Raw genomic sequence first — 27,257 nt, 5'->3', positions numbered from 1 at the left:
TCAGTTAGTACTTTAAGAGAGTTCTGACAAGTCAAGGTTTGTGACCAATCAGGTGAACAAACCATTTCAATTTTGCAGGGACATATCTGAGCAGTTTCATGGAGTCCCATGGTTTAACCACCACACATATCTAGATAGTCCCAGTTCTGGTTTCTAGTCTCTCCTCTGTCACTTCCCTAACCTAGGCTCCCATGGCAATCAATACATCAGTCTCAGTCTTCGAGCAGAACTAGCCCTTTACCAACTCTGCTGCTTTTGTAACAAAATGATCACTTACTGTCACTTCCTCAGTGTAGCCTGGCCCAACTCCCTTATGCAGGATAATTGCTCTTATCCTTTGTCCATTAAAAAAATAGTACTGGCTTATTTACTTAAATTTTGTTCTACCTGTATACTGTGAGCTCCTAAAGGACAAATATTTCTCTCGGTCATCCTTGTATCAACTGGCACACAGTAAACATTTAAATAAATTAAATAATAAATTAATTAAGTAAATAAAGAGGTTTTGATTAAAAGTAATACCATGAGAGCAGACAATTGAGAAGTCAAGAGGGAATAGAAAGATGCTTTCACATACAGGCAGAGGTGCAAAATATCTGGCATTCAGGCCACAATTTTCCACTCCATGCCCACTGATGACATAAATAATCAATCATACCACTCTCTTCTGTCAAGTCTAAACTTGGCCTCAAAAACCTTTTTACTTTCTAGGTAACCAACTGCTCAGCTGGAACACCAGATTAAAATGCCTTCCTATCCCAGCTATGGAGAATTAAAGTATTCAGCATACAGTATTAAAATCTACTGTTGGGGAATTCTCTGCCAGGCCAGTGGTGAAGACTGGTGCTCTCACTGCTGAGGGCCCAGGTTTGGTCCCTGGCCGGGGAACTAAGATCTCACACTTCCACATACAAGCCACATGGTAGAGCTAAAAACAAAAGAATCCTACTGCTAAATGGCTTTCTGCAATACCTTGGCCATAGAGAAAAACACATGCTTTTAAAAGGAGAGGATTTAACCTCTATTATCCCTTAATTCCATCAATATAACATATATAGCCTTTCCACAGCAGGAACAAAGTACGTAAAGCCGGCATTCTTTACTTGCTACAAAGGAGATAGGTTATTATTTGTCTCCACTAAATTACTACTTGCTCAACTATTTGAAATAACAGTAACAGAAACATACTTGTTGAAGTTTATGAGGTATAGAAAAGCAATCTTGGGTGCTGGCCCATTCCAGTGGATGGTGTAGCCCTTCTCCAGCATGATCACAGGCTGGTACTGTGAGAAAGCTGCCTTCTGGTTAATTCCTCGGAGCACCATAGGATAGTCTGGATACTCATCTCGTGTGATAGTCATAGTCAGATTCGGAGTGCTCCATGTCTGCACATAGACCTTCGAAAAATAATTAAGAATTAAAGAAAAGAGAATGAAAATTTAAATAGCTAAAAGAAAAAACATTTCCAGCAAACATCAAGTGTCTCTACTTTCAAAAGAGAGATTCTATGATCTGTGCCAGACAAAAATGAGTAGTAGCCAACTTCATCCTAAGCTCCACTTACAATGAAGCCTACTTAAGCTGAAATGGTAAAAACAGACCATGTGCTCTGCTAGCCAAGATCTTCATCATCTCTTCCACAACAGGCCAGCTTATTCATCAGAATATAAAACCTCTGTGGTTTACATAGCTTGTCAAAGAAATCCCTCAAGTACACACATATAAAAAAATCCCTCTGAAGTACACACATACAAAAAATTAGTAAATTAATGTGAAAACTGATACCCTCTAGTTAAATCTGAAAGGCTTTCCTCTGAAATAAGAGGTGGAAATTTAAAATATCTTAGAGCTTTGGCTTTCGATTTTCCATGACCTGCATCAGCCCAAGAAGTCATTTTTCACCCATTAAAAACAAAAAAGTTATAAAGTGTTCTGCAAAAACTGGAAAAACATATTAAACTGAGGCAAATTTGAAAGCCCTGAGTTTATTCCAGTGGTATTTGGGCCCCATGCTACACCAAAACAAAATCTTCCCCAAATGCATCCTCCAAGGAACAAACCTCAGAACAATTTCCTAAAACAAATCAGCATCTGTAACAGAATTCCCCAGAAGTATCGAAGCGTCTGCAGAATGCTGCATGTAATCCACACGACTTCTCTGTTTTCTGTTTCTCTATTACACAGTTTTGTCCATAGTGATTCCTTAATTATAAATTCTTTGAGCCAGGAAGTCTTAACTTTCATTTGTGTTTGACTATTTTGATATAACTCTTCTATACTGACACCATGTAAAGATTAAAATACAGATAGGAAATACATAGTTTGAGACTGATTGTCTTCATTTAAATATATATGTTTAATATATTATATTTACTTGTTGTTTACTTAAATGTTTATATGTGACCTGTACTTCATTACATTGGGTTGACCAAAAAGTTCTTTCAGGATTTTTTCATTACATGGCAACAGAAAAACCCAAATGAACTTTTTGGCCAACCCAATAATAGGTTATATAAAAGTTATATATAAAATATAATAAAATACACACCCCACCCCAAACACCTATCTATAACCTGCCTTTTCACAAATCCAAGGATTTGAGGTGGCACATGCTCCTTATGAGGGCTTCCCTAGTAGCTCAGCTGGTAAAGAATTCACCTGCAGTGCAGGAGACCCTGGTTCAATTTCTGGGTCAGGAAGATTCCCTGGAGAAAGGGTAGACTACCCACTCCAGTATTCCTGGGGTTCCCTGGTGGCTCAGTCGGTGAAGAATCTGCCTGCAATGTGGGAGACCTGGGTTCGATCCCTGGGTTGGGAAGATCCCCTGGAGGAGGGCATGGCAACCCACTTCAGTCTTCTTGCCTGGAGAATCCCCATGGACAGAGGTGCCTGGTGGGCTACAGTTCATGGGGTCGCAAAGAGTCGGACACGGCTGAGTGGCTAAGCACAGCACAGCATGATCCTTATGATACCACCTTTCTTCTTGAGTACCTTTATCCTTGGGTTAGCAAAAAGCAGACATTCCATTAAAAATATTTACAAATAGCTAATATCTTGAGATCCAGTTGTTTCTAATTTTTGCTAAAAACTTACAGTATTATATATCATCCAAGGAACAACAAATGGCTGTAGATGTGGGCTCCCAACCCAAATTTCAAATCCCCTGGAGAAAATGTCTATCTTACCATTCCCAGAGCCTCGTGGGCAGGAGTGAACAAACAAAAACAACAAAAATATAGAATTACTACTTTGCTTTGTAAGACAGAAGTATCAGGTTCACAGTCTCAAGTACATGAAATCCAGATTACAGAGACATTTAAAACAAAATATAAAGTCTTCATTAGTGACTACATACCACATTAAGAAAGACAAACAGATACATGTTCCTTTGAATACACATGGCTAGCAATTTACCTACAACTGTAGCTATTAAAGAATTTAAAAGCTTCTTATTTTTGTTTTAATTCTCAAATTTCTACATCTTCTTAGGCATTAATGAGTCTACTTAATTTTAGAGGGCAATTCTGGTTAAGAATAAAATGAATGAAAAAATAAATCACATTTTTAACCACATTCTTTTCTTCTTTATTTTTTACTATAATTAATTCTCCATCCTTTCCTGGTCCTTCCTGGAACTCAGGCAAGTATGATTCTTCTTGCTCCCATGGGGATGAGAAATCCCACAACAAAGAGGCTAGTATTCCTTTAAAAGAAGCCAGAAAAATCTCTCTAATCTTTATCCCTCTTAAGCCCTTTGTCTTGTCTATTGATGAGAATCTTTTTGAAGCTGTTTTGTGTTTTTTTTTTTTTTAAACTTAAGAATCATAGCATTCTTTAACAATGATGATTCAAAGTCTGAAGAGTAATAAAGAAATCTGCTTCAGGAAGCTCCCAATACAGAAGGCTTATTAAATGGCAGAAACCATAAGACCCCAGGGGCTCAAGAAATTGAAAAGCAGGAGCCACAAACACACACTTGATGGTTCAAGTAGCCAGAGTTCAGCAAAGGTACTCCATCACCAAACTGGTCCTTCCCCAGGAAAAACCCATCCTACAAATAAGAGAATTCAGCAGCACATCAGCAAGTGAGGCTTCTTTCTTGCCTTTGAGACTATCAGAGCTCAGTCTGCCTTGGAGAATACCTTGCTCTTCCTCTAATTCTCCTCTTCACGCTCCAGCTATCCTTTTCCTTTATTCTTTTATCTCCCTCAACATTTATTTTAAAATATGACCATGTAATTGTCTAAAATATGGAAACAAAATTCTGCTCTCTTCAAAATTCTGGGCAACTGGTACCTTCATTCTGCAATCTTCTATCCATCCAAAATATCACTATTAAAATCATCTTTGCAACTTAGAGCCTTGCTCTTCAAATAATACTAATTGCAGCAAGCACTTCACTATGTGCCAGGCCACGGGTGAAATGTATTATCAGTACTCATGCATTCTATCTTCGCAACAGCCACATATGAAAGAATCTAATATTATCCTCACTGTGCACAGGCACAGAGCAGCTAATTAACTTACACATCTCGTATTAAGAAAATAGCAAAGCCAGGATTCAAAGCCACGTGGTCTAGTTCCAGCATCTATTTTCTGAACATTATACCTCCCAAAGTGTTCCATCCTCTTATACTTGGCATCCAGTTAATAAATGCACACTAGCTTAATGTTTTCAAAGAAGTGTTTCCCAATCTATAGCATCTCCTTCATATTTTCATAGATATATTATGATTTGCAGAATTTCCTTGGATTTCTTCCTTGTCCACGCATTTCCAATTCCCAACTCTGTTTCTGAGAATATACTACTTTCCATGTGACCTACTGATATTCTGCCTCACAAGTTAGATTCCCTAATTTAGGGATAAATAGAGATAATAACCCTAAAGGGCTTCCCAGGCAGCACCTGTGGTCAAGAACCCACCTGCCAATACAGGAGCTGTAAGAGACATGGGTTCAATCCCTGGGTTGGGAAGATCCACTGGAGGAGAGAATGGCAACCCACTCCAATATTCTTGCCTGGAGAATCCCATGGACAGAGGAGCCTGATGGGCTACAGTCCATAGGGTCTCAAAGAGTTGGACACAACTGAAGCAACTTAGCACTCAGTAACCCTAAAAGCAAAGAATAAAATGGCTTCTCAGGGGGCACAGCTGTAGCACAGCTAGAAAACCTGGCCTAAGACTCAGGAAATATGGTTTCTCACCCCAACTATCTCCCAACCATACTTAACCAAGTGCAAATTAATCCTACTTCTTTTGGGTTCACTTTTCCACTTTTAAATTGGTTTGTAGTGGGGGAACTTGAAATAAAATTCTATGAGTCTATGATTTCTAATGAAATTTTTCTTTTTTTTGACTGCTTTAAAAAAAAAAAGTCATGCTTTGAGAAGTATCCATCAGCCCGAAGACCTGAAGAGTACTCCTCACAGAAACAGTGCTGTCAGGAGCGGGGCGGGGATCAGGTATCACGATGCACTTTGGCCTACCTGGGCATAGCTCCCACTGCACACCACTGCGTTCCATTTGGTCACGTTTATACAGCTTGGATGGCGGATCAGGTAGTTGTCCATTCTTCCCACATAAGCATCCTTGTATCCCGTCACAGAGCCATCAATGTCGTGGAATATGGAGTTCTTATCACCATCTAGCTCACAGTCTTCAAACCAGGGGCCAGGCTTTCCAAAGAATACATTAAGAGAGACCTGACAGCAGTGAAAAACAAGGACATCCCACAGTGAGGGCTCCCCTGCCATGTTCCCCAGTGTCCCCTGCAAGAACCCAACTTCATGTTCATTACAATGCATTACAGTTCCTTGAAGACTATGCAGTTCTGAGTCACAGCATAGTTGTCAACCAACATTTTTGATTAATTATGACATGAATGGGAAAAAAAAACTTCCTGAAGCCTTAGTTTCGGCAGCAAGCATTCAACTTCATCTTTGATGTTTTCCCTTTTTTCAACTTAAAAACGATTACCTGTTCCCCAGATAAAACGAATTCATGGTAACAGAAACCAGAATAGTTGTGGAAAGAGGAACAACGTAGTCATATGTATTTGTTAAAACTTAAAACCTTTTCACTTAAGATCTCTGCATTTCCCTGTCCGCAAATTATACCTCAGTTAAATTAAAATATATTACAAGTTCAATCTCCTGAGCTAATCATTTCATTTTACTTCAAATGTTTTAGTTAACTTGTGAATGACTCCTGTCACCAAAAAATAAGTACAGTTCCAAACTGAAACAGTCTAAATGTTGTTTTGGTATGGTTGCCTGACCACTGGACTCATTAGAACATGTTGAAAGGTGTCTGTTATTTTTTTCTCTCCTCAACACAGATTAAGTCCAGCTCAGCAATTTTCATGTCGGATAACATTAATTCAATACCTTTATCAAACACATAGTACCTAGCTAGCTACAAAGCAGGCTACAGGTTACATCATTTATAATCTTTCGGTGCGTGCTAAGTTGCTTCAGTTGTGTCTGACTCTTTGCGACCCTATGGACTGTAGCCCACCAGGCTAATGTTATTCAAACCACGCAGATACACCTTACGATGCTTTTATGCCCTCGTTGCCCTGGCAAGTTTTAAAATCAACTGAACATCTAAATGATAAGCAACTCAATGGAAACTCAGTGATGTGTGGGACAAATGGTTCTAAGTTCTTAGTTCTAGACTCTTTTCTCTCTTTACTTATACCTCCCACGGTTAAATCTTAAAGTCTAGGACATACTCTCCATCTTTTTAGAAAGAACAAATTTGAGGAACATACCCTTCACAAATGGTTCCAGAGCATCAGCACCTTAGAAAATTCCAAGCTGATGAAACACTGGCCTTAAACAGCATGGATTCTCTTAAGCTGTGAGAACTCTAACTCTGCCACAAATGCAACATCTAAAAACTGTTTTTTCAGTATGACCATGTCAGTGATCACTAAACTCTATGTATGGAGAGAACATCCAGGCTGTAAGTGAGCTGCCAACCTCCACAATGGAGAGGCAATCCAAGACCCACCCTATTTACATGCAACCCTGTCCACAGTGTAGCTCTTCCTCTTCCCCTGGAGTAATGCAGTCTAGACGAGAACCAGGCAATCAGTTTGCACCTGTGCCTCTGTTCCATGCCTCGGCTGTTCACAAAAACCAGTTATAGACTTTGGTAAACTAACCTAAGTTCTCTTTTAAACTGGGGAACCACAGAGTTTGCCTATGGACATGAATGACAAAACTAGGAGTCACTTTACAATTGCGGCTGCCTGTGGGAGCAGAAAGCAAGATGGTCTGAGACTCCATCTCTACACTGCTGTCATCTTAGAAGTGGCAAGATGGGAAGAGGCTGGGGGTACATAACCAGATTGGCCTATGTACTGATGGTAAGGAGGGCACTGGTGAAACTACTGAGAAAATGATTTCTGCGGCCTACTGTATCATAAACAATTATTTCTCAGTCTTTTTTGCAATCTTCATAAAAATACTCCAATAGTTTATATCAGAAATAACCCAATTTGTTTCCTATCACCCCAGTATTTCTCTTCTTTCCCAATCTTTTATTCTCCAGCTCCCCAGGATAGATCTCAGAAAAGTAAAATACCAGGTAAAACCCAAATCTCTTTATGGATTATTATACTGAATTCCCCAAAATCATATGTCCTCTTATTCCCATGAAATTCTACAATTCCCACCACTGTATCATCACATTAAGTCATTTTCCCTTTGATGATATCACCAGAATATCAAAAATACTCTAGGTCACATGGGACTTCTGTTCTCACCCTAAACTCAGCAGGACAGAGTACCTGAAATCAGGAGTTACTCTTGCATAGAATTCGCCTCCCAAGCCTAAAAACTCAGTGCAAATCCCATCTCTGTGTTTCTTTCTCTGGAAATGTGCCATCCCTCCGCTTGGTACCCATAGCCACTGTATAGGAGCCATAAGAACGTACTTACATGTGGACCAAACTTTACGAAGGAGATGTTATTTCTAGGGGTTATCTGCCAGGAATTCTTCATGAGGAAGCCAATAGCACTGGTATATCTATCTAAAGTTGGCACATATTTTTTGAAAGTGCACCTGGTGAGATGAATGGGCCCATCATAGATTTGAAAGCCTCTAATTGGAAATGTCCTGTTGAAATACAAAATTTTGTTTAATGCATATGGGCCCATCTGTTTAACAGCATTTCACTTACATATTTGTTTCATAAATACTGTTAAATATCCCATATACATTAAGTACAATTCGAGGATACAGTGCTAATAAAGCAAGATCTCCAATCTAATGAAATCTATACTGCAGTGAGAAAGGCAAACAAAAACATAACGGGTAATTTCAGATAAGAGCATAACAAAAGACATAGTAATAGGATAGAATTGAGTAGGACAGAGATGCTATTTCACATACAGTGAAGGCCTCTCCAAGAGGTGACTTTGCTTCCTTGAATCAACTCAGTTAAGATCTTTTCTTTGATAACTCATACCATTTAGCTTTAATTCCGAAATCTCTAGCACAAGAAGACAAATCTGTGCTTAATCAGAGAGACCTTCTTTCAAGCCACTAAATAACATTAATAAGGAGAAATGATATACTTAAAAGTACAAAAGTATAAGTTTGCAAGGCTTACTATAGCTAGATTGAGAAATTCATTTTATTCATTTTACTCTGTTCTGTCCAAACATAAGCTCCTTAACTTACTAATCATATATTATTAACCATAATTAATGTACAAAACCCATAATATTCTGGATCCCTTAGGTTTTTCCCCTATTAAGTTTTTTAATGGCATTGCAGAGGACTTCTACAGCACCTAATTAGTTTATGACTTGGCAGTGTTTTACAATAAAAAATCATATACACTAGCAAGAAAGTCAAATAATCTGGTTAAAATCTATGCCTATCTTTGTGTATCCAAGAATATATCACAAAATGGTCCTCTGCCATAGAAAAGGCTGCAAAGATACAGTAAAATAAAAATTAGGCCCATTGACCAACCAGCAATCTTTGTTTAAAAAATTCCTTGCTAGCTAGCACAGAAGCAACAGCATTTTGAAGTATTTTACATTGGAGGCCAATGTAAAATAAAAATAATGAAATTGAATTGCCCACCATTTTACTGCAGCCCATACCCAACTAATACAGCTTTTTTTTTTTCCTTTAATTTACATATTAGAAGAAACGGCTTTGGCTTAATCACGAAGAGCAGAGCACTGAAGCCAAACTAACAGGTTTTGAGTCCCACATTAGCTACTTTTAGTAAGTTACTCATTTATAAAGCAGGACAATGACAACACCTACCTCACCAGGCTTACAAGGATTAACTGAATAATAAAAGATTTAGAACAGGGCCTGATACATAATAAATATTTAGTAAATGTTAACTATTAAAAATCCATGAAGTTCCTTTCCTAGTGGCTTCCATGGTCTAACTAAAGGAAGTTCTACACATTGTGTAGCATGTAGTAAAGACGTTTAGTATTTCCCAACAATAAGCAGGGGAGACAGGCCAAGGATAGGCTGCCCTTTGCTAGAAGCTAGCTAAGCCCTTCGGCCAATATTTACCACCTGTCATCTGTCTGTTTGCCTTACCCCGCTGACCTGTCCTAGCCCAAAATCCAGACACAGTGGATAGCTTTAAGGGGACTGATGCTTAAGGGGTCAGGCTTTAAGGGGACTGATGCTTAATGAGATCTGACATTAGCTCTGATGTAAGGACTTTAGAACACTAATTTTTCTCTACCTGGTTTTCTTACAAGTAATATGACGACAACTCTAAACTGTGTCTCAGAGCTGAGGTACAGATTAATTAGGTAATAGTTTCCCAAAAGTTCTGAAGAATCTTTATAGTGCTAAGTACTATTTTAATGACTGTGATTATTTTGACAGAAAACATGCCAAAAGTCTACCCCATACCCTTTCAACATCTGAAACATTGTTAATTATACAGCTAGTTAGGTTTTGAGTCAGCTTTGGCATCTATCAACTGATTTTCTAGGACTCTTTTCAATAAGTAATTTCTTTTTTCCAGTGGCTATTTCTTAAAACTAACATCACCATGTTAAGGAAAAACTGATTTGATGTCCATAGTTTATGGTTTGGTGACTTTCTGTGGCTCAGGAAAGGAAAAAAAAAAAAAAAAAAACTACCAGCTTACATAAGACTTTATCCAAGAAGGATAAACAGGATAGTTTTCTTCATTATAAAACTGATGTGCTGGTTTAGTTGCTACGTCATATCCGACCCTTGCTACTCCATGGACTATAGCCGGTCAGGCTTCTCTGTCCAAGGAATTTCCTGGGAAGGAATACTGGAGTGGGTAGCTATTTCCTTCCTCAGGGGATCTTCCTGATCCAGGGATCAAACCCAGGGCTCTTACATTGCAGGTGGATTCTTTACCACTGAGGGAAACCCCATAAAATTGATAATGACATCTATATATAATGTTTAATAGTTAATGCTCCAGAATCCCAGAGGATAATACATACAAATGAAATAGCAATGATAATGAATCATTTTAATAATAATAAATATGGTGGGAAAAGTGTCATGGTGGGAATCTATTCAGGCTTATTATGGAAACTTTTCTAAGGGTTAGAGCTTCATTTATTGTTTAAAGGTAACATTCCTCTGATACAGCAATGCTCACCTGTTTCTAGGTAATGTCCGAGGCTTCAGGTCTATCCCTCCAGTGCCTACATACTTGTTCTGACCACCCTGAAAGCCGTAATTCCTGCTCTCCCCCACAAAGAGAGATTCAGATACCTCTTGGCTGGAACCTTCATCACTTGGGAAGCTTCCATCACTATTAAAATAAGAATAATCATTAGTCACACAGGAAGGCAAGCTATAACTTAAAAAACCTAAAAATTTTCAAAGTAGCCAGCAGCTTCTTAAATACATATTAGTGAGTTATCAAAAGGTGCCTCTAAATTGTGAGTATACCTCTTATAAATTAATATGTGGTTTGCAAATTAGACTTAAACAAATGAGATTTAATTTAGCAGCAACAACTAATTATTTTAGTCTCACACAACAATATTGCAAATGAGGAGAATAAACTTGCCCTAAATACAACAATGAGATGACAAGCATGTTTAAGATGGGCATGAGAGTAACTGTTATCTGGGGAAAAATATGTAACATAAAAAGTTCAGTTCTTAAGGACCACTGTGAAACGAGACCAACTTTTAAGAAAGAAAATATTTAATTTGCTGCCAACTTTTACTCCCTTCCTCTTTATTCCCCTACTTTTTAAGATCTTTAATCAAAAGCTCAAGGGTTTTCTTCTAAGCAAAAAATATGATGGGCCTATCCTTCTGTGCAGTTCCAGCTAGAGCAACCTCCTACTTTGGTGTGAATTCAATTAATCAATAAAAATGTATTTTTGGCCCTCTAGTGGCATCAAGAAGTGAGTGCTATTTTTTTAATGTTAATAAATGATACAGCATTCCTGTGCTATCAAAAAAAAACAAAAAATCAAGGTTATTTTACCTTACAACTTTAAAATAAACAGATAAATATTTTTTAAGTAATTACAAACCTGGCAAAGGTCAGTCCTATTCCATTGTCTGCAAATCTAAAGAGAATGAGGAACATTTTAATTTATCACATCATGTAAGAGGTAATTCTCTCAATATTTAATTGTCATAAAATCCAAGAAGTTCCAATAATATTTACTCTTCAAGACCACACAAAAACTTCACTCTCCAATAACTAAAAGCATAGTCTCCATAGTAAAGGCACCTGGTTTGAATCTCAGCTTTGCCAATTACTAGCTGTGTGACCTTGGGCAAGTTACTTGTGTGTCCCTCAGTTTTCTCACCTAAAGGCTGAAATAACACTATAAGCTTCCTCATAGGATATCTGAAAGCATTAAAATGCTAATTCATTTCAACTGTTTAGAACAGCATCTGGCACAGAGTAAAGAGCACATGAAAAGTGAAAGTGTTAGTCACTCAGTTGTGTCTGACTCTGCAACCTCATGGACTGTAGCCCACCAGGCTCCTCGGTCCATGGAATTTTCCAGGTAAAAATACTGAAGTGGGTAGCCATCCCTTTCTCCAGGGGATCTTCCCAATTCAGGGATCAAACCCAGGTCTCTGGCATTACAAGCAGATTCTTGACCGTCTGAGCCACCAGGGAAGCCCAAAGAGAATGTGTGTTAAAAACCTACATTTACAATTTTTATCATTAGGTTGGCTCCCATATCTGTGTATTCTGCATCCACAGATTCAACCAACTGTGGATAAGAAATATTTTTTTTAATTCCAGAAAACTCCAAAAAGCAAAATTTTGTCCCCCAGTGCTGGGAACTATTTACATTGTATTTACAACTATTTAGGTAGCATTTACAGTCTTGAGTATAACAAGTACTCTAGAGATGATTTAAAGTATACAGAAGGGTGTGTATAGGTTATATGAAAATACTGAATACTATGACATTTTATATAAGGATCTTGAGCGTCAAGATTTTAGTACTCAGTGGGGTCCTGAAACTGATCCCCCATGAATACCAAGGAATGACTAATTTTTATCCATTAGATCATAGCATTCTTTTCAAAACTTTTCAATATTAATTCCAAATTATTTCTACAGATTTTATACAGTGTCAGTTTTTTCATGATAAATGCCAAGTAATTAACATCAGTATCAGCCAGAAAAAAACAATTTTCTAAACTCCTGAACACCAAATCTTAGCTTGACATACCTCAGGCTCCTCCTAAAAGTATACAAATGGAAAAGAAGTGAGAGGCTTATTGCCTCAAGTCATGTTAAAACATAAGTCAACAGACTTATTAAGGTGGAATTCAACTTTTGTTTTGAATGGCAGTGGAAGAGCATCATGAAACTGAGTTTCCAAGAGGAAGGAAAAAAGTGCAGGTAGTTTCGAAATCTTTATTTAGTTCTCTGACATAGACCATGTTTGTTATATAAAGTCCCAGTTTCTGTTTAATCTCATCAAAAAGCTCTCATGTCACCAGACAAGTTCAGTTCCAATAACAGCAGCAGAATGAGACGATTCCAAACATTTGCAGTCGGTTAACATACTTCCTCAGAGCTTGTCCTGTCTATTAGTAATGATACTATGATTTCAGAAACCACCACTGTACTTTCGGTCTACTGAGTTTTTAAAAATAGCCTAAAAAATAAATACATCGGTGTCATCAGATAGTAACTTCATAGAGAATACCCACGCTGAATTCTGAACAACAATGTCTCCTCCTCTAACCCAAGCTCCGTTGTCGTTATTTTTAAAAGCAATGAGCCTGTCAATTAAAGCAGCAACACGTGGCTTTTCAGGGTCTGCATCCTGATGAGGCCGAAACCTTAGGGTTGGGAGAAAAAAAAAAAAGAGACTTTTAAAGAGTAATAAAAAGGCAATGGGAATCAGCTATTTAAAATTATAAGCTTAAGTGTCAAAAAACAAGATTCGAGATTTTTGTCTTGACCAAAACAAGACCAAAAAACCAAGACACAACTTAATATCTGCATTTAAAATACAAGAAAAAAAAATTACAAATTTGCAGAGAACTGATTTCATATTTCAGTATTTTTTTCATCAATTTATCTTATAGAGTGGACATTACAGAACATTCCAAGCACTAAAAGCATTTCAAAAATAAACAAAAACCTCAAACTAAGAAATATAGCATGTCTTCATAAATTCTTAAGTTACATGATATTAAAATAAACTTACTGAGTAAATTAATCATATATTTCAACATACATATCTGTGAACCAGAGTATTATTTTAGTTGTGTGCTGGTGAAATGTTTTAGATATAGAGGGAAATCGGGGTTCCATGTCTCTAAAATGCCTTCCTTTAAAAGAGATTATATTTATAGAATATTACTCAGCCATAAAAAATGAAAATTTGCCATCTGTGATACAGATGGACCTAGAAGGTAGTCTGCTTAGTGAAATAAGTCAGACAAATAAACACAAATAAATGCTCCACATTATCACTTATATGTGTAATCTAAAAAATAAAACAAATGAATATATCAAAAAAAGAAACAGATTCACAGATACAGAGAACAAACAAGTAGTTATCAGAGTAGTTACCAGTGTGGAGAGAAGGGAGGAGGGAGCAGATGGTGGTATGGGATTAAGAGATATACACTACTATGCATTAAATAAACAGGGCTTCCCAAGTGGTGCTAGTGGTGAAGAGCCCGCATGCCAGTGCAGCTGACATAAGCAACACAGGCTCAATCCCTGGGTGGGGAAGGTCCTCTGGAGGAGGAAATGGCAACCCAGGCAACAAGGATATGCCATACAGCACAGGGAAATGAAGCCGTTATTTTATAATAACTTTAAATTAAGAGACACTTACTCCTTGGAAGGAAAGTTATGACCAACCTAGATAGCATACTGAAAAGCAGAGTCATTACTTTGCCAACAAAGGCCCATCTAGTCAAGGCTATGGTTTTTCCAGTGGTCATGTATGGATGTGAGAGTTGGACTGTGAAGAAGGCTGAGCGCCGAAGAACTGATGCTTTTGAACTGTGGTGTTGGAGAAGACTCTTGAGAGTCCCTTGGACCGCAAGGAGATCCAACCAGTCCATTCTGAAGGAGATCAGTCCTGGGTGTTCTTTGGAAGGAATGATGCTAAAGCTGAAACTCTAGTACTCTGGCCACCTCATGCAAAGAGTTGACTCATTGGAAAAGACTGTGATGCTGGGAGGGATTGGGGGCAGGAGGAGAAGGGGACGACTGAAGATGAGATGGCTGGATGGCATCAACGACTCGATGGACATGAGTCTGAATGAACTCCAAGAGTTGGTGATAGACAGGGAGGCCTGGGGTGCTGAGATTCATGGGGTCACAAAGAGTCGGACACGACTGAGCGACTGAACTTTAAATGAAGTATAATCTATAAAAACACTGAATCATTGTTATACATTTGACACTGCTGCTGCTGCTGCTAAGTCACTTCACTCGTGTCTGACTCTGTGCGACACCGTCGACAGCAGCCCACCAGGCTCCCCCGTCCCTGGGATTCTCCAGGCAAGAACACTGGAGTGGGTTGCTCTCCAGTGCATGAAAGTGAAAAGTGAAAGTGAAGTCATTCAGTCATCTCTGACTCTTAGCGACCCCATGGACTGCAGCCTACCAGGCTCCTCCATAGGACTTTCCAGGCAGGGGTGGGTTGCCATTGCCTTCTCCAACATTTGACACTAATATACTGTAAATCTATTATAATAAAAATATAAAAAATAAAATATCAGCACTTTAAAAAGTAGACTGTATTTCATCGACTTATTAGTTATAAAGACTTAATTTTACTTTTTCTTTCTCTTCCAAAAACATTTACAAGGATCTTAATGAAAAGACCAAGGAAAAGTACTGGTGTCAAAAAATGTTAAGTGTAACAGATCAAATAATTCCAGAAGGCTTCCTAATTTAAAATAAGATCGCTTCCATCATAATCTTACAAAGCTGGGGAGGTGGAGAGAGAAAAACTAGAGAGCTTTACAAAAACCCATTCAGCAAGTTGAGATGCTTCAGCCATATAACCATGAAGTATCATTGGCAAAAATTGCCATTATGAAAGTTGCTGGGACACGGTAGTGTCCACCAAAGATGTATGTATGTTACGATGGGAGAGGCAGCTACGCAGAGAAAGCAGCAAGTGCAAAGGCATGAGCGAGCTTGGCATGCTCAAGAACAACAAGCAGGTTGGCTGGTAAGTACAAAGCAAGAGGAAGAGGACAGAGAGGAAGGCGTGTTTCAGGCAAGGACGTGGTTCTTCATTCTAAATGCAAAGGGAAAAGTAGAATGGCACTGCCAGGGGCTGGAGGGAGGAAGAAATGGGAAGGTGATGGTCAAAGGGTATAAAAGCTTTAGTTTTATAAGATAAATAAATTCTAGAGAACTATTCTATAGGTCTTTTGACAAAAAACTAATTTTCTACTTCATAAAATAACGTCCATAAAGGAGACAGAAGGAAACTTTGCCCTTGATAGTTCATAGGTGTGTACTTATTTCCAAACTTACTGAGTTCTTGACACTATATATGCACAGCTTTTTACATGTCAATCATACCTGAATAAAGTAGGTGGGTCAATAAGTGTGATGGAAAGTTGTCAGAAACATGGAGTCAGAGCAATGATATACCGAATTTTACTTTTTAACTGGTCACTAGCTGCTACTTGGTGACAGGATCATGGAGAACAGATAATAAGGACAGCACTCTAGAAAGCGCTCCACCCACCCTTAAGACTGTGTATGTGACCCCGTACACTAAATAGCTCTGACCTAAGGGGTAAAAAGACTGAGCCATCACCCACTCTCCTGGCATTGTAGCTGCTGCCAAACAGCTCTGCGGTCATTACATAATATCAAGCAGATGGAACAGTTTTGGAAAGGAAACTACACAATGTTCTAAAAGAAAGCCAAAAAAAAAAAATAAAACCAATAAAGCAACATCTAATTTTCTGCTGTAGCCATCTCATTTTTTCTGAAATTCCTATCCATATAAATCGTTGACCACTTGCTTAAATACCCTTTATTTTTCATCTTCCTTTCCACTTAGTCTGTAGAAAATGCAGCTAATTTTCCACCCCCTTCCATTTATGAGCCTTTAGCACACTTCCCGACTCTCACTTGTCTTCTGCTTGACATGTACTAGTCGGTTTTCATGTTCTTTTACTCTCTTAGATGAAACTTCCCTGTCTTCACCTGAGAGCTTTCTGGAGTTAAAATATTCTATCTTTGGATTCCTATAGTTTCACATCTTGAAGATACAAGGAAAGACTCATCTGATTAAGTCAACTTCCCCTTTGATGAACACATTAAATACCTTCTGAATCCCATGAACTGGATGTTTAATTCATGGGCTGACTTATTACTCATTTGTGCTTGAGTTTCATCATTTTCAGTCATGTCTAGACTGCATGAATGCATGTGGCATATTTTATTCATCAGTTCATACAAAATTAAATGTATATACTAGCTGCCAAATGTCTTGTTACTCTTCTACAATCAGTTCTTCTCAATAACAACCTCCAAATGGAGTCTAACTCCTTACCAACACGTATGCTCTATAAACTAGTGAGAAAAGTATAGAGAGCACAGAAAAGATTATCATTATCATGGTATCAGACATGCATACACAGGGTAAGGAGCTTCTTAGGCCATTATGAATAGGTTGTTTTATTATCAAGTATAATGAAAATATCAAGATTCTGAAATATATTTTCTTCATTCATCCCTTCATATACACACATATAATTTTTAAGGCAGATAAGAGTCGACTGTGTTTTATGTAAAGATTTTTTGATTAATACTATTAATAACTTAGCAAAGCACACATTACTAGTTCTACCAGTTATAACAAACTCTCAAAAAACAGTAGCAATCTTCTAGCAAGATTCCTTTGTTTTGTCAGTTAATATTCTCTTCTTGGTTCATCATTTATTGCCATCTGTATGCTCCTTTTTCATCTCAAGTTTATCTCCTGTTTTTCTACGTCATATCTTGCTCAGCTATTAAGTGTCTACCACTCAATTTATTTAAACAATACTCACAATTTCTCCACTTCTCAAACATCATCTGATTATTGCTTTAATATTTTTCAGGCTTAACTTGATCTTTCATAACAAGTAGTTTTAGTAACTTATTTCCCCAGTTTTACTGTGTCACAAGGATTCTGCTTCACTGACCTAAAGTGTGGCTCCTACTTTATTCCCTTGTGAACAACACCTGGCATTCTTTTCTTTAAGTGCCACCCCTCGTGGCTCAAATGGTAAAGAATTTGCCTGCATTGCAAGAGGCCTGGGTTCAATCCTTGGGTTGGGAAGATCCTCTGGAGAAAGGAATGGCAATCCACTCCAGTATTCCTGCTTGGAGAATTCCATGGACAGGGGAGCCTGGCGGGCTACAGTCCGTGGGGTTACAAAAAGTAGGACATGACTGAGTGACTAACACATTCATGTTTTCTCTGGACCTTTTATTATTGTGACACAATGATTCTGCTTCACCAACCTAGAGTGTGGCTCCTACTTTATTCCTTTGTGAACAACGGCACCTGGCATCCTTTTCTTAAATGACTGTAAACAGAGTCTATTAAACCTAGCACCATTTCAAATCCTTTAGTTAGTCAATCCATCTGAAGTACAGAAAAATAACATACACACAGCTTCTATTGAATATGACCTTAAGTTGCCATCTTTTCCAGAAAATTTTGTTTCCATTGGAGACATTTTATTTATTTTGGCTCATATCATGCTCATGCTCAATCATTCAGTTATGTCTGACTCTTGCAACCCTATGGACTGTAGCCCACCAGGCTCATCTGTCCAAGGGATTTCCCAGGAAAGAATACTGGAGTAGGTTGCCGTTTCCTCTTCCAAGGGATCTTTCTGATTCAGGGATTGAACCCATGTCTCCTACGTCTCCTACATTGGCAGGCAGATTCTTTACCACTGAGCCACCTGGAAAATGACTGGGATATAGATCAGCATTTCAACAAAGTTTTTTTTTTTTTTTTTTAACATGCACTATATAAGCCAAAATAAATTAAATGTCTCCGATAGAAACAAAATTTCCCAGAAAAAATGGCAACTTAAGGTCATACACAGTTTCTACTGAATATGACCTTAAGTTGCCATCTTCCGGAAAATTTTGTTTCCATTGGAGACATTTTATTTATTTTGGCTCATTTACAGGATGTTGGAAAAAAAAAAAAAACAACAACATTGTTGAAATGTTGATCCATATTCCAATTACATTTTGTGGTTATAAAGGAGAGTAACAAAGAGCCCAACTATGATGTGAATCTGAGACTACAAACAACTGAACCAGAACTAGCTTGATCAAGTTTGAGACTTTTCCCTTTGAAATAGATTTAATGTAACATTCCATTTTGACCACTAACAATAAATTACATATTCCTTGGTTTTCAGGGATTATATTAAAACATCTTAGCTTGTTTTTCGATGAATCATATTTTACTGTAGGCCAAATCTGGACCCTTTTTCAACATATCTCTCTTCTTTTTATTTCTCTTTCTACAACTCCTTCTAACATCAATTTGCAACTGTCAAAAAGAGAAGAAGCATCCATTTCTTTGGCGTCTCACTAAGATAAAAAGCCCAGCCAAAGTACCTAGAACAGCAAAATAAATGATTTTTCAAAACCCTCCTACAAACCTTAAAAACTTCAGTTTAACTATGTTTGTTACTGGAGAAGAGGGCAATGGCTCAACTCAGAAAGTTTTACTTTGACAAGATATGGCTCGAGTGTGACTTAAAAGGACCAGTTCTACCTTGCGCTGTTATCCAAACAGAGGTACTCCCTTGGGTCAGCAGCACTAGCATTGGTTGTTTTGACACCTTTGTCAATAAATAAGCCAGCCTGGAAAACATAATAATGGACTGAAATGAATATAAATCCCAAGTTATAATGACATATAGGATACATGAAAATAAGTTTTAACTTATCACATCTACCAAAAAAGGAGGGAGAAGAGGTAAACAGCCAAACAAAAGTATTACAAAAATGGCTACTTTATTGTTTTTTTTTTTTTTTTAATAATTTTACTCATTTGGTCAAACCTTTCTTTAGTGCCCACCTTGGGGGTCACCAAGAATTATATGTCACCCAGAAAACCAGGGTCTTTGCTGTTACCCCATAAACGAGGAGGAAGATATGCAATTAAATAAACAATTACAACACAATATAGCAAGCATATAACAAAGGAAATAGATGATGCTTTGGCAGCACATAAGAAAGGCACCAAGATGAGACCTTCTCTGCAGGCAGGAGAGAGAATCCAGGGAATGTCCTGAATTCAAAAGCTGACACTTGAAGGAACCAGCCACACAGAAGACCAGGTCAGAGACTGAAGGGCAGGGAGTGGGTGGGAAACATCTAAGGAACCCCGAGGAAAGCGCTCCAGGGAATCATTTGTACAAAACCTCTGGGGATGAGAGACAGCATGGCACATCTGAGGGGAAAAAACAATCTTAGATGGATTATCAGGAAATATATGGAGGGAGGAAGAAGACTAAGGAGAAGCAAATGCCCGACGATGCAGAGTCAGTATGCTTAAGAGTCAAGACAATGGGATTCTAATAAAGGGTGTGCAATCCACTGCATTTTAAGAAAGAATACTGTAGTCTCAAATTTAACAAATTTAAATTTAAAATCTAACAATCCACCCTTTATTCAGATCTAATATCTTTTATTTTAAATTGATATAGTGGAATACTACATTTCCTCATGGTACATGATATTACAAAATTAATTAGAATAAGGTGTTTTTTGTAATACCACCAATAATTTTAAAATTTTGAGGACTTCTACTTGGAAGTGCTGTTTTCAATTATTACCACTCTTAATCAACTATTCAGTTCATAAATATCACAATTTTGTGTAAAGCTTTTTCCTCTCTTAAGTCTTCATCAAGTGATTCTAAGTTCTTCAAATTACGTCACACTTAGGTTTTTAAAGGATCCTCTGAGTTTCATAAAGGGAAATTATTCATTGAACTTTGACGTGGATTACATCAGAGGAAAGAATTTGGGCGCTGTTCACATAATAAAAATATCAAGATGCCTCAAGAGTACAAAATGAACCAGATGCATTTTATCTCCAAGGAGGTTAAGTGTCAAATACCATGAAAATCAGTTTTCCTAAAATGGCCTTTCATATATTTGACCTACATATCATTTTAAATTAGGTCAAATACTCTTAAACAATATTTCACTGTTTACATAACTATATTAAATGTCCAATAGGACATTCCATCAGCACGGAGAGAAGAGAGAAAATATGCCTTTTAAGCCCCAGAAGCATACAATATACTAATGTGTACATCCTTAGAAACATGCAATGATATTAAAGATTAGAAGGAAAGTGAGCGGAAGGAAAGAGGATGAGGACTCATGGTTCAAGTCCATTATTATAATTATTCAGATTGCATGCACATGTGTGCCGTAGCATTTATTTCTGTCTGTATATAAACAGAAAGCTGTCTATACATCCTGAATGTGGCAGGATTAAGAGTCAGCTTTTTTAATCACAAATTACTTTCTCTGATGACAAGTTCTAACTAGTATTAACATCTCTCAGTTGTAATCACAGTAGTCCATCCTTTACCCTGTAAATTACACATACCAATTGTTAAAATTTAGGAACCTACCTTAAAACTTGAATGGACCCTGTTATTATAAAATATTCCCAGTGGAGTGAGTTCTGGTTTTGCTAAGAGCTGCAATCCACTGGATTCCCCCGTAGGTTCCTTGTGGAATAAATACCATATTCCAGCATCCTATAATTAAAAGGGCAAGGTCATTAAAGGCATCCTTTTATAAAACCACTCTATGAAACACCCTCACGTAAACTAAGCATTTCACAAACAAGTTTAATCTTTTTAACACGAATTATTCATTGTTTCAGGTTCAGAGTTGACTTTAAAAAGTGGTGCACTCATGTAGCCAACTCTCAAAGCAGTGTATCAGGTTTGATTTTTTTTAAAAGCAAATTTAATTTTGCTTTTAAGATGGGACAAAAAAACTGGCTGATACCAAAATTTTATTCAAAATAACTTTCCTATCATTAACTTTAAAAAGTCATGCAGAACTAGAACCAAACAAGCCTCCCTTCCTTTCACATGACCAGGACAGGATAGCCTTTTAGCAATATGGGGTTTTTTTTCTATTTACTTCCAAACCTGATCAATAGATGAGTCATACCTATTAAACAACTATCCATCAACACACAGAAATCACTGACTTCTTTCAAACAACTCCAATGCCATTCCTATCCTGAGGCAAATTTTTGCCAAAGAGAAAAAACCACCACATGCATGAATCAGGATGCTGTCTCAGTCTGGGTCCTGTCTGTTCAGTCTCAGTGTTACTTACCTTAACTGGAGCAGCGGAAGAGTTTGAAATTTTCTGACACTCAAAATGGGATATAAAATAAAATGAAATGTTCTTAATCTCTGTGACAATTTTTTAGTTTACAATTTAATTAAAAATCAGCCCAGTGTGACGGACAACTTCACATCAACACTGATTAAGCAGATTGCTAAAACTCAAATGTATAGTCCAAAGTACAGTATCAACTCAGATTTAGCAGACATTCATTTAGTGCCAGGTATACAATAGCCTATTCTCAAAGAATTCATAGTCTAATGGGAAACATAGAGGCAACTAAAGTATAGCTAATAAGTACTATACTAGTTTTGACAAAGTCCTTTAGGAACATAGATGAATTGTGGAAAACATATCAGCAAAATGAAAGCAGTATTTGGCATTTTTCCATGATAAAACTTTACAGATAGGTCTCAGTAAAAACAAACTCCTCTGAAGAATGTGTCTGCCACCTCTATGCTTTTGGGCACAAAACAGACTCAGAGGGCTATAAAGAAGGCTCCACACCATAGCCTTATAAACTAAGGGCAGTGAACCCTCCCAAGACGCAGTAGAGTTTGGGGCTGGGGGATGGAAACAGGGGGATAAGGAAGTAGCAGCTGTTTCCTGTTAAAACACTGTGGTGTCAAGACAGGTAAAGGGAGCTTTGTAAAAGGCAGTGGAAAGGTACAAGAAAAAAGGGTTTGATTTACTTTGGGAGGAAAACCCTTGCCAAAACATGAGCTTTACGGGAGCAGTTTTTCTAGACAGAAAAAAAGAACTCACAGAATGAAAAGGGAGAGGAGCATATAAGAGATGGGAACAGATAAACACCTGCTTTCTTCTTTTCTCAAATGAGCCCTCATAAGGATGTCCGGCAACCTCAACTTACATTTTTCATGGACTCTTTGCAATTACTTTGATCTGCAAGCTATGACTTCTGAAAATAGCTGAAAGGAGTCTCTGCTCTGTGTTCATTTGTAATGTAATGTAGGTCAGATGATCCTGGGGTAAGACTGCACATCAAATCCTTGGCCACCTCTACCCAAAATCTCATCTTCCAACTAGAAACTCTCAGTACAAATCCTATATGGGCTCAACAAATATTTGATGAAACATGAATGAATAGAAGACTGAAATGACTGAATGTCCAGGTCTCTGCCCTTTCACGTAAGACTCTTATGCTTTATGTTTTTAAGAAAAACCGCAGATATAAATTCTACCATCACCCAGTGATACCTGCTTTCTTGCTATCTTGAAGAAATACTCCCTTCAGGTAATTTTTTCCTTTATTCTGGAAAACAATGATAGATATTCCTTTCCTTTTTAAAATGTTAATAGCCATGATATATGTGTATGAATATTCAGGTTTTGCTGCAAAGCTCATATTTCTGTGCTATAGTTTTCAGCACAGATATAATCATAATAGTATTATGTCTTAAAGATTCATTTGTACATTATAAATTAGCAGCTGTATTATAAAAACACTCAATTACAGATGTAAATTTCTCCGAGTTTATCCAGGAGACATTTCTGTCATCCAAAAATAGTTCATTTATTCTCTTAAATTATCCCTGTGTATGTGAAACAATTTAAGGCACATAACTAGTACATGGCACACAGCTGAACTTCCCTGGTGGTACAGTGGCTAAGAATCCTCCCGCCAATGCAGAGGTCACAGGTTCGACCCCTCATTCAGGAAGATGCCACACATCTCAGAGCAATTAAGCCTGTGTGCCACAACTACTGAGTCTGTGCTCCACAGTCCCACGAGCAGTAACTACCAAGCCCACATGGTGCAACTGCCAAAACAGCAAGAGAAGCCACCACAGTGAGAAGCCCACTCACCACAATAAAGAGCGGGGCTACTTTCTCCAACCAGAGAAAGTCGTAGAACAGCAACGAAGACCCAGTGCAGCCAAAAATAAATTAATAAATAAAATAAAGGCACACAGTTGAGTCCTTGCTCTACTAAGGAGGTGGATTTTCCAAGTGTATAAAATCGATATATTTAACAAAAAGGATATGCCCCTTTGACCAGAATGACCATTGTCATAATGTTCTACAGAATAATCCAGTCTCATAAGGCTTTTTTTACTCATGAACATATGATTGAAATAGGAGAAGCCAGAAGGATTGTACATAATACACTAAAAATACACTCTGGAGATGACATGATAACCCGATATACTAGCCCCCTCTTTTCTTCCATTTAGCATCTGTCTTTGTACACTCATGAATACTAACTGGCACAAATGATGTGAAGAAACAGAAGAACCATTTCAACCACAGCCTGCTCTGAGAGCAGGCTAAAATAAGCAGTACCAGAAAGCAAGGTGCTTGAGTTAGACTACCACATACTCTGTTGCACAGACATATAAACCAGAACACTTACAAACAAGAATGCAAAAAACATTGATGCACTTTAGTGTTATTTACCTGTGAGCCTGCAGCTGCATTATTAATCAGATTATTGTTGGGATGAGCAATCCAGAAAGTTGAAACAGCCCTGAAAGGCATTTTTTTTAAGGTGATTTAAATATTCGTCAGGAAAAATCCCATCTTCTAAAAACCTCCCACTAAACATATCCCCCAAAAGCCAACAGGCCTAAGCCATCACACGTGAGCTTTTCACTCTACCAATTACTCACATACAGTCAGTGGCAGGCACAGGGATATAATTTCCAAATACTTTTTCCCGCATGGTGATGCACATGGAGTTATTCCGATCCGTGGGAAGGAGTGTGCCTGGTTTGGTGAGGAGTCCCAGATTGTGGAACAAAGTATTTCTCTGTTCAATACCATCTTCCAGAAAGAAACAATGACCCAGTGTGTCAAATCCGATGGTGTCTTTTATCTGCCAAAATACAAGTGTATAATGTCATTGGTAACAAGACTGGCTGTGGTTGACAAGTGCTATTCATGAGGCATGCTAAGTACAAAAGCAAAAAATTTTCATCTTAGCTGATGGGGCAAAGTCAAATGTCAAGGTTCACTGATCTCTTAAGAGAACAGAGAAAAACAGCAGAATTCTCAGGAAAGCAGGACAGAGTAAGACCTGTGGTCCAACAGCTTACTTGTATAAAATTGACAAGTCATGGGAATGAAGGAGAGGTGACTGTTTTCATAAAATGTATCAGCACAATATGAGGTTACTCACCAGCAAGCCATTTGTCCCATGCACAGTGATGCACCTTGAGAAGCTGTGATGAATAGACAGGCCATCCACAAATGTTGCATGTCTGTACCCTCCTTTGTAATCCACATCTCCACACAGATGAAAGTGAACAGGGTACCGCCCCAGGTGCTGCTGACCCATGTGTTTCAATTCCACATGAGAAAGATGGACTGAAGTAAAATTCTTCCTTATCTATAAGATAACCAAAAATCAAACTAACACATAAGCAAAGTAGCTTAGGGTAAAGTAGCTCAGAAGCAAAGTAACAAAATACATTGTTTTGTTTTGTTTTTTTTAACATTTATTTGGCTGTATCAGGTCTTAGTTGCAGCGAGCAGGATATTTGTTGGGTGCATGGGCTCTCTAGTTGCCCTGTGGTATGTGGGATCTTAGTTCTCTGACCAGGGATCGAATCTGAGTCCCCTGCATTTGAAGGCAGACTCTCAACCACTGGATCACCAAGGAAATTCCCCCAAAATATTGTTTTAATAGAAAATATCTGAAGGAGACCAGACATGAAAGCATTTTTCTTTCACATTCTGTTTTCTTGGATCTCCAGCTCAGAATTTAGCAAATGCTTCCTTACATAAATGAATACTTTAAAGAGTAATAAAAAAAAATAGCCTCTTATTAGGAATCAAGGACAGGTAACCAGGAAGGCTATAAAAATGATTTTTGTATATATGTGTGGGTTTGTTCAAATATTTTGGTCATTTCCTATCTAGTCTTGTTCTTTCATTTCTATAATCTCCACTTTTGTTTGATAAATAATTATTTCTAAATCCTCCTTCAATGATTTAGTTAGCATACAACGTTGTTTATTTCTGTTCTTTTTAAAAAATGCCTCTATGATCCACAACTTAAGCAGTCTCAATATTTATAAACTCTGGATTTTCAATCATACTACTAAAAACAAAGTCATGACACTGACCAACATTTCAGAAATCAGTGTAACAGAAACATAGCCAAAAAGAATATCCTACTCAACACACAAAACTGATTTTAAGACACATGTAGTCAAAATGCAGCCCAAGAGTCCAATAGATTAGTACACAGAGCAACATTTAGTATATAATAAGTGCTCAGTACTTATACAGAATAAAAAATCTGCATATAAAAAATATCTTTACAGAAACATATCTTGAATTTGTACATCACTACTGCTTACCCTTTCAGAATATCATGTTAAAAAAAAAAAAAAGATCCTTTCAGAGATTGCTTGCATGATACTGAGATTATTTGCTTTTTTTTTTGTCTGTATAACTGATTCTTCCCAATATAAATTGATTTCATTCTTCACAGGACAATTCTTAAATGATTTAACTAAGAGTCCAGATCAACTAAATGAAGATATAATGTTATCTTTTAATCATCTAAAACCTCCTTGTCATTGGAAAGATAAATAAAATGTGATATCAATAGCCATAAAGATGTCATTCCAAAACTTGAAAGCTTTGTCAAACATGTACTTAGCAGTCACAGTTTCAAAGAATTCATCAAATCCTTTTGCCTACCATGACATGTCCTCCAAAGGTATCATAATCAAAGAACTGACACTGATTTTCAGCATAGCATGAGTCTTCCATTTCTCCTCGGATAACAATATTCTGGGTAAGAATTCCAACCTCAGCTCTCATGTCTACACCATCTATAATCTCACCCGTGTGCAGGAACTGAGGCGTTTCTGGTTGACGAGGGCAAGGCAAAAATAACATCAGAACAAAGAAAACATAAAACTTACATCAAAAAGATAGTAATCTTTATCTTGTAACTTCAAGACATTATTAAATTTATTGTTTATTTCCATTCTTCAATACCTCAGAACAAAAGAATCCCAGGAAGCAGGGATTTTATGGATTTTCTACTCTAATCACCCACACTCAATGCCCTTAACCCTCACTCCCAACTATCAAACCCACACACAGAGAGCTTAACCCTCCCTAAAATACTGGGTCAGCTAAAAAGCTCCATTTGGGTTTTTCCAGAAGATGTTACATAAAAACTCAAATGAACTTTTTGGCCAAGCCAATAGTTCAGTCTTCTCTTGAGCAGCACCAATAATCTGGACCCCAACTAAGAATCCATGCTGTCTCTCTCTGCTTCCTGTCCATGTGCTCTTGTTCCACTCCCCTGAGGACACATGAATACCCAAGTGCATGCCAGTACCTAGGAAAGCTAATGGTTTTGTAGATGTTGATGATAGGGTGGAAAGTTTTTTTT

General features: G+C 37.6%; 1 protein-coding gene across 9 annotated transcripts in view; it reads right to left on the bottom strand.

Moving 5' to 3' along the window:
* Window positions 1-27,257, bottom strand: part of CEMIP2 (cell migration inducing hyaluronidase 2) — an 80,503-nt gene that overhangs the window by 18,417 nt on the left and 34,829 nt on the right. For all 9 annotated transcript variants that reach the window (XM_042243348.2, XM_060409374.1, XM_060409373.1 and 6 more), the window contains 12 exons: window positions 26,552-26,721; window positions 25,020-25,229; window positions 24,511-24,716; window positions 24,299-24,368; window positions 21,145-21,273; window positions 19,267-19,355; window positions 13,190-13,321; window positions 11,536-11,571; window positions 10,642-10,797; window positions 7,949-8,126; window positions 5,489-5,704; window positions 1,189-1,397 (listed from right to left, as the gene is read on the bottom strand). In XM_042243348.2, the coding sequence (XP_042099282.1) occupies window positions 1,189-1,397; window positions 5,489-5,704; window positions 7,949-8,126; window positions 10,642-10,797; window positions 11,536-11,571; window positions 13,190-13,321; window positions 19,267-19,355; window positions 21,145-21,273; window positions 24,299-24,368; window positions 24,511-24,716; window positions 25,020-25,229; window positions 26,552-26,721 (1,801 nt within the window). The remainder of the gene's footprint in view (window positions 1-1,188; window positions 1,398-5,488; window positions 5,705-7,948; window positions 8,127-10,641; window positions 10,798-11,535; window positions 11,572-13,189; window positions 13,322-19,266; window positions 19,356-21,144; window positions 21,274-24,298; window positions 24,369-24,510; window positions 24,717-25,019; window positions 25,230-26,551; window positions 26,722-27,257) is intronic.

The sequence above is a fragment of the Ovis aries genome, chromosome 2, assembly GCF_016772045.2.
Source record: "Ovis aries strain OAR_USU_Benz2616 breed Rambouillet chromosome 2, ARS-UI_Ramb_v3.0, whole genome shotgun sequence".
Classification (NCBI taxonomy): Eukaryota; Metazoa; Chordata; class Mammalia; order Artiodactyla; family Bovidae; genus Ovis; species Ovis aries.
Note: the sequence above shows the minus strand (reverse complement) of the source record. Positions and strands in the feature narration are given on the sequence as shown.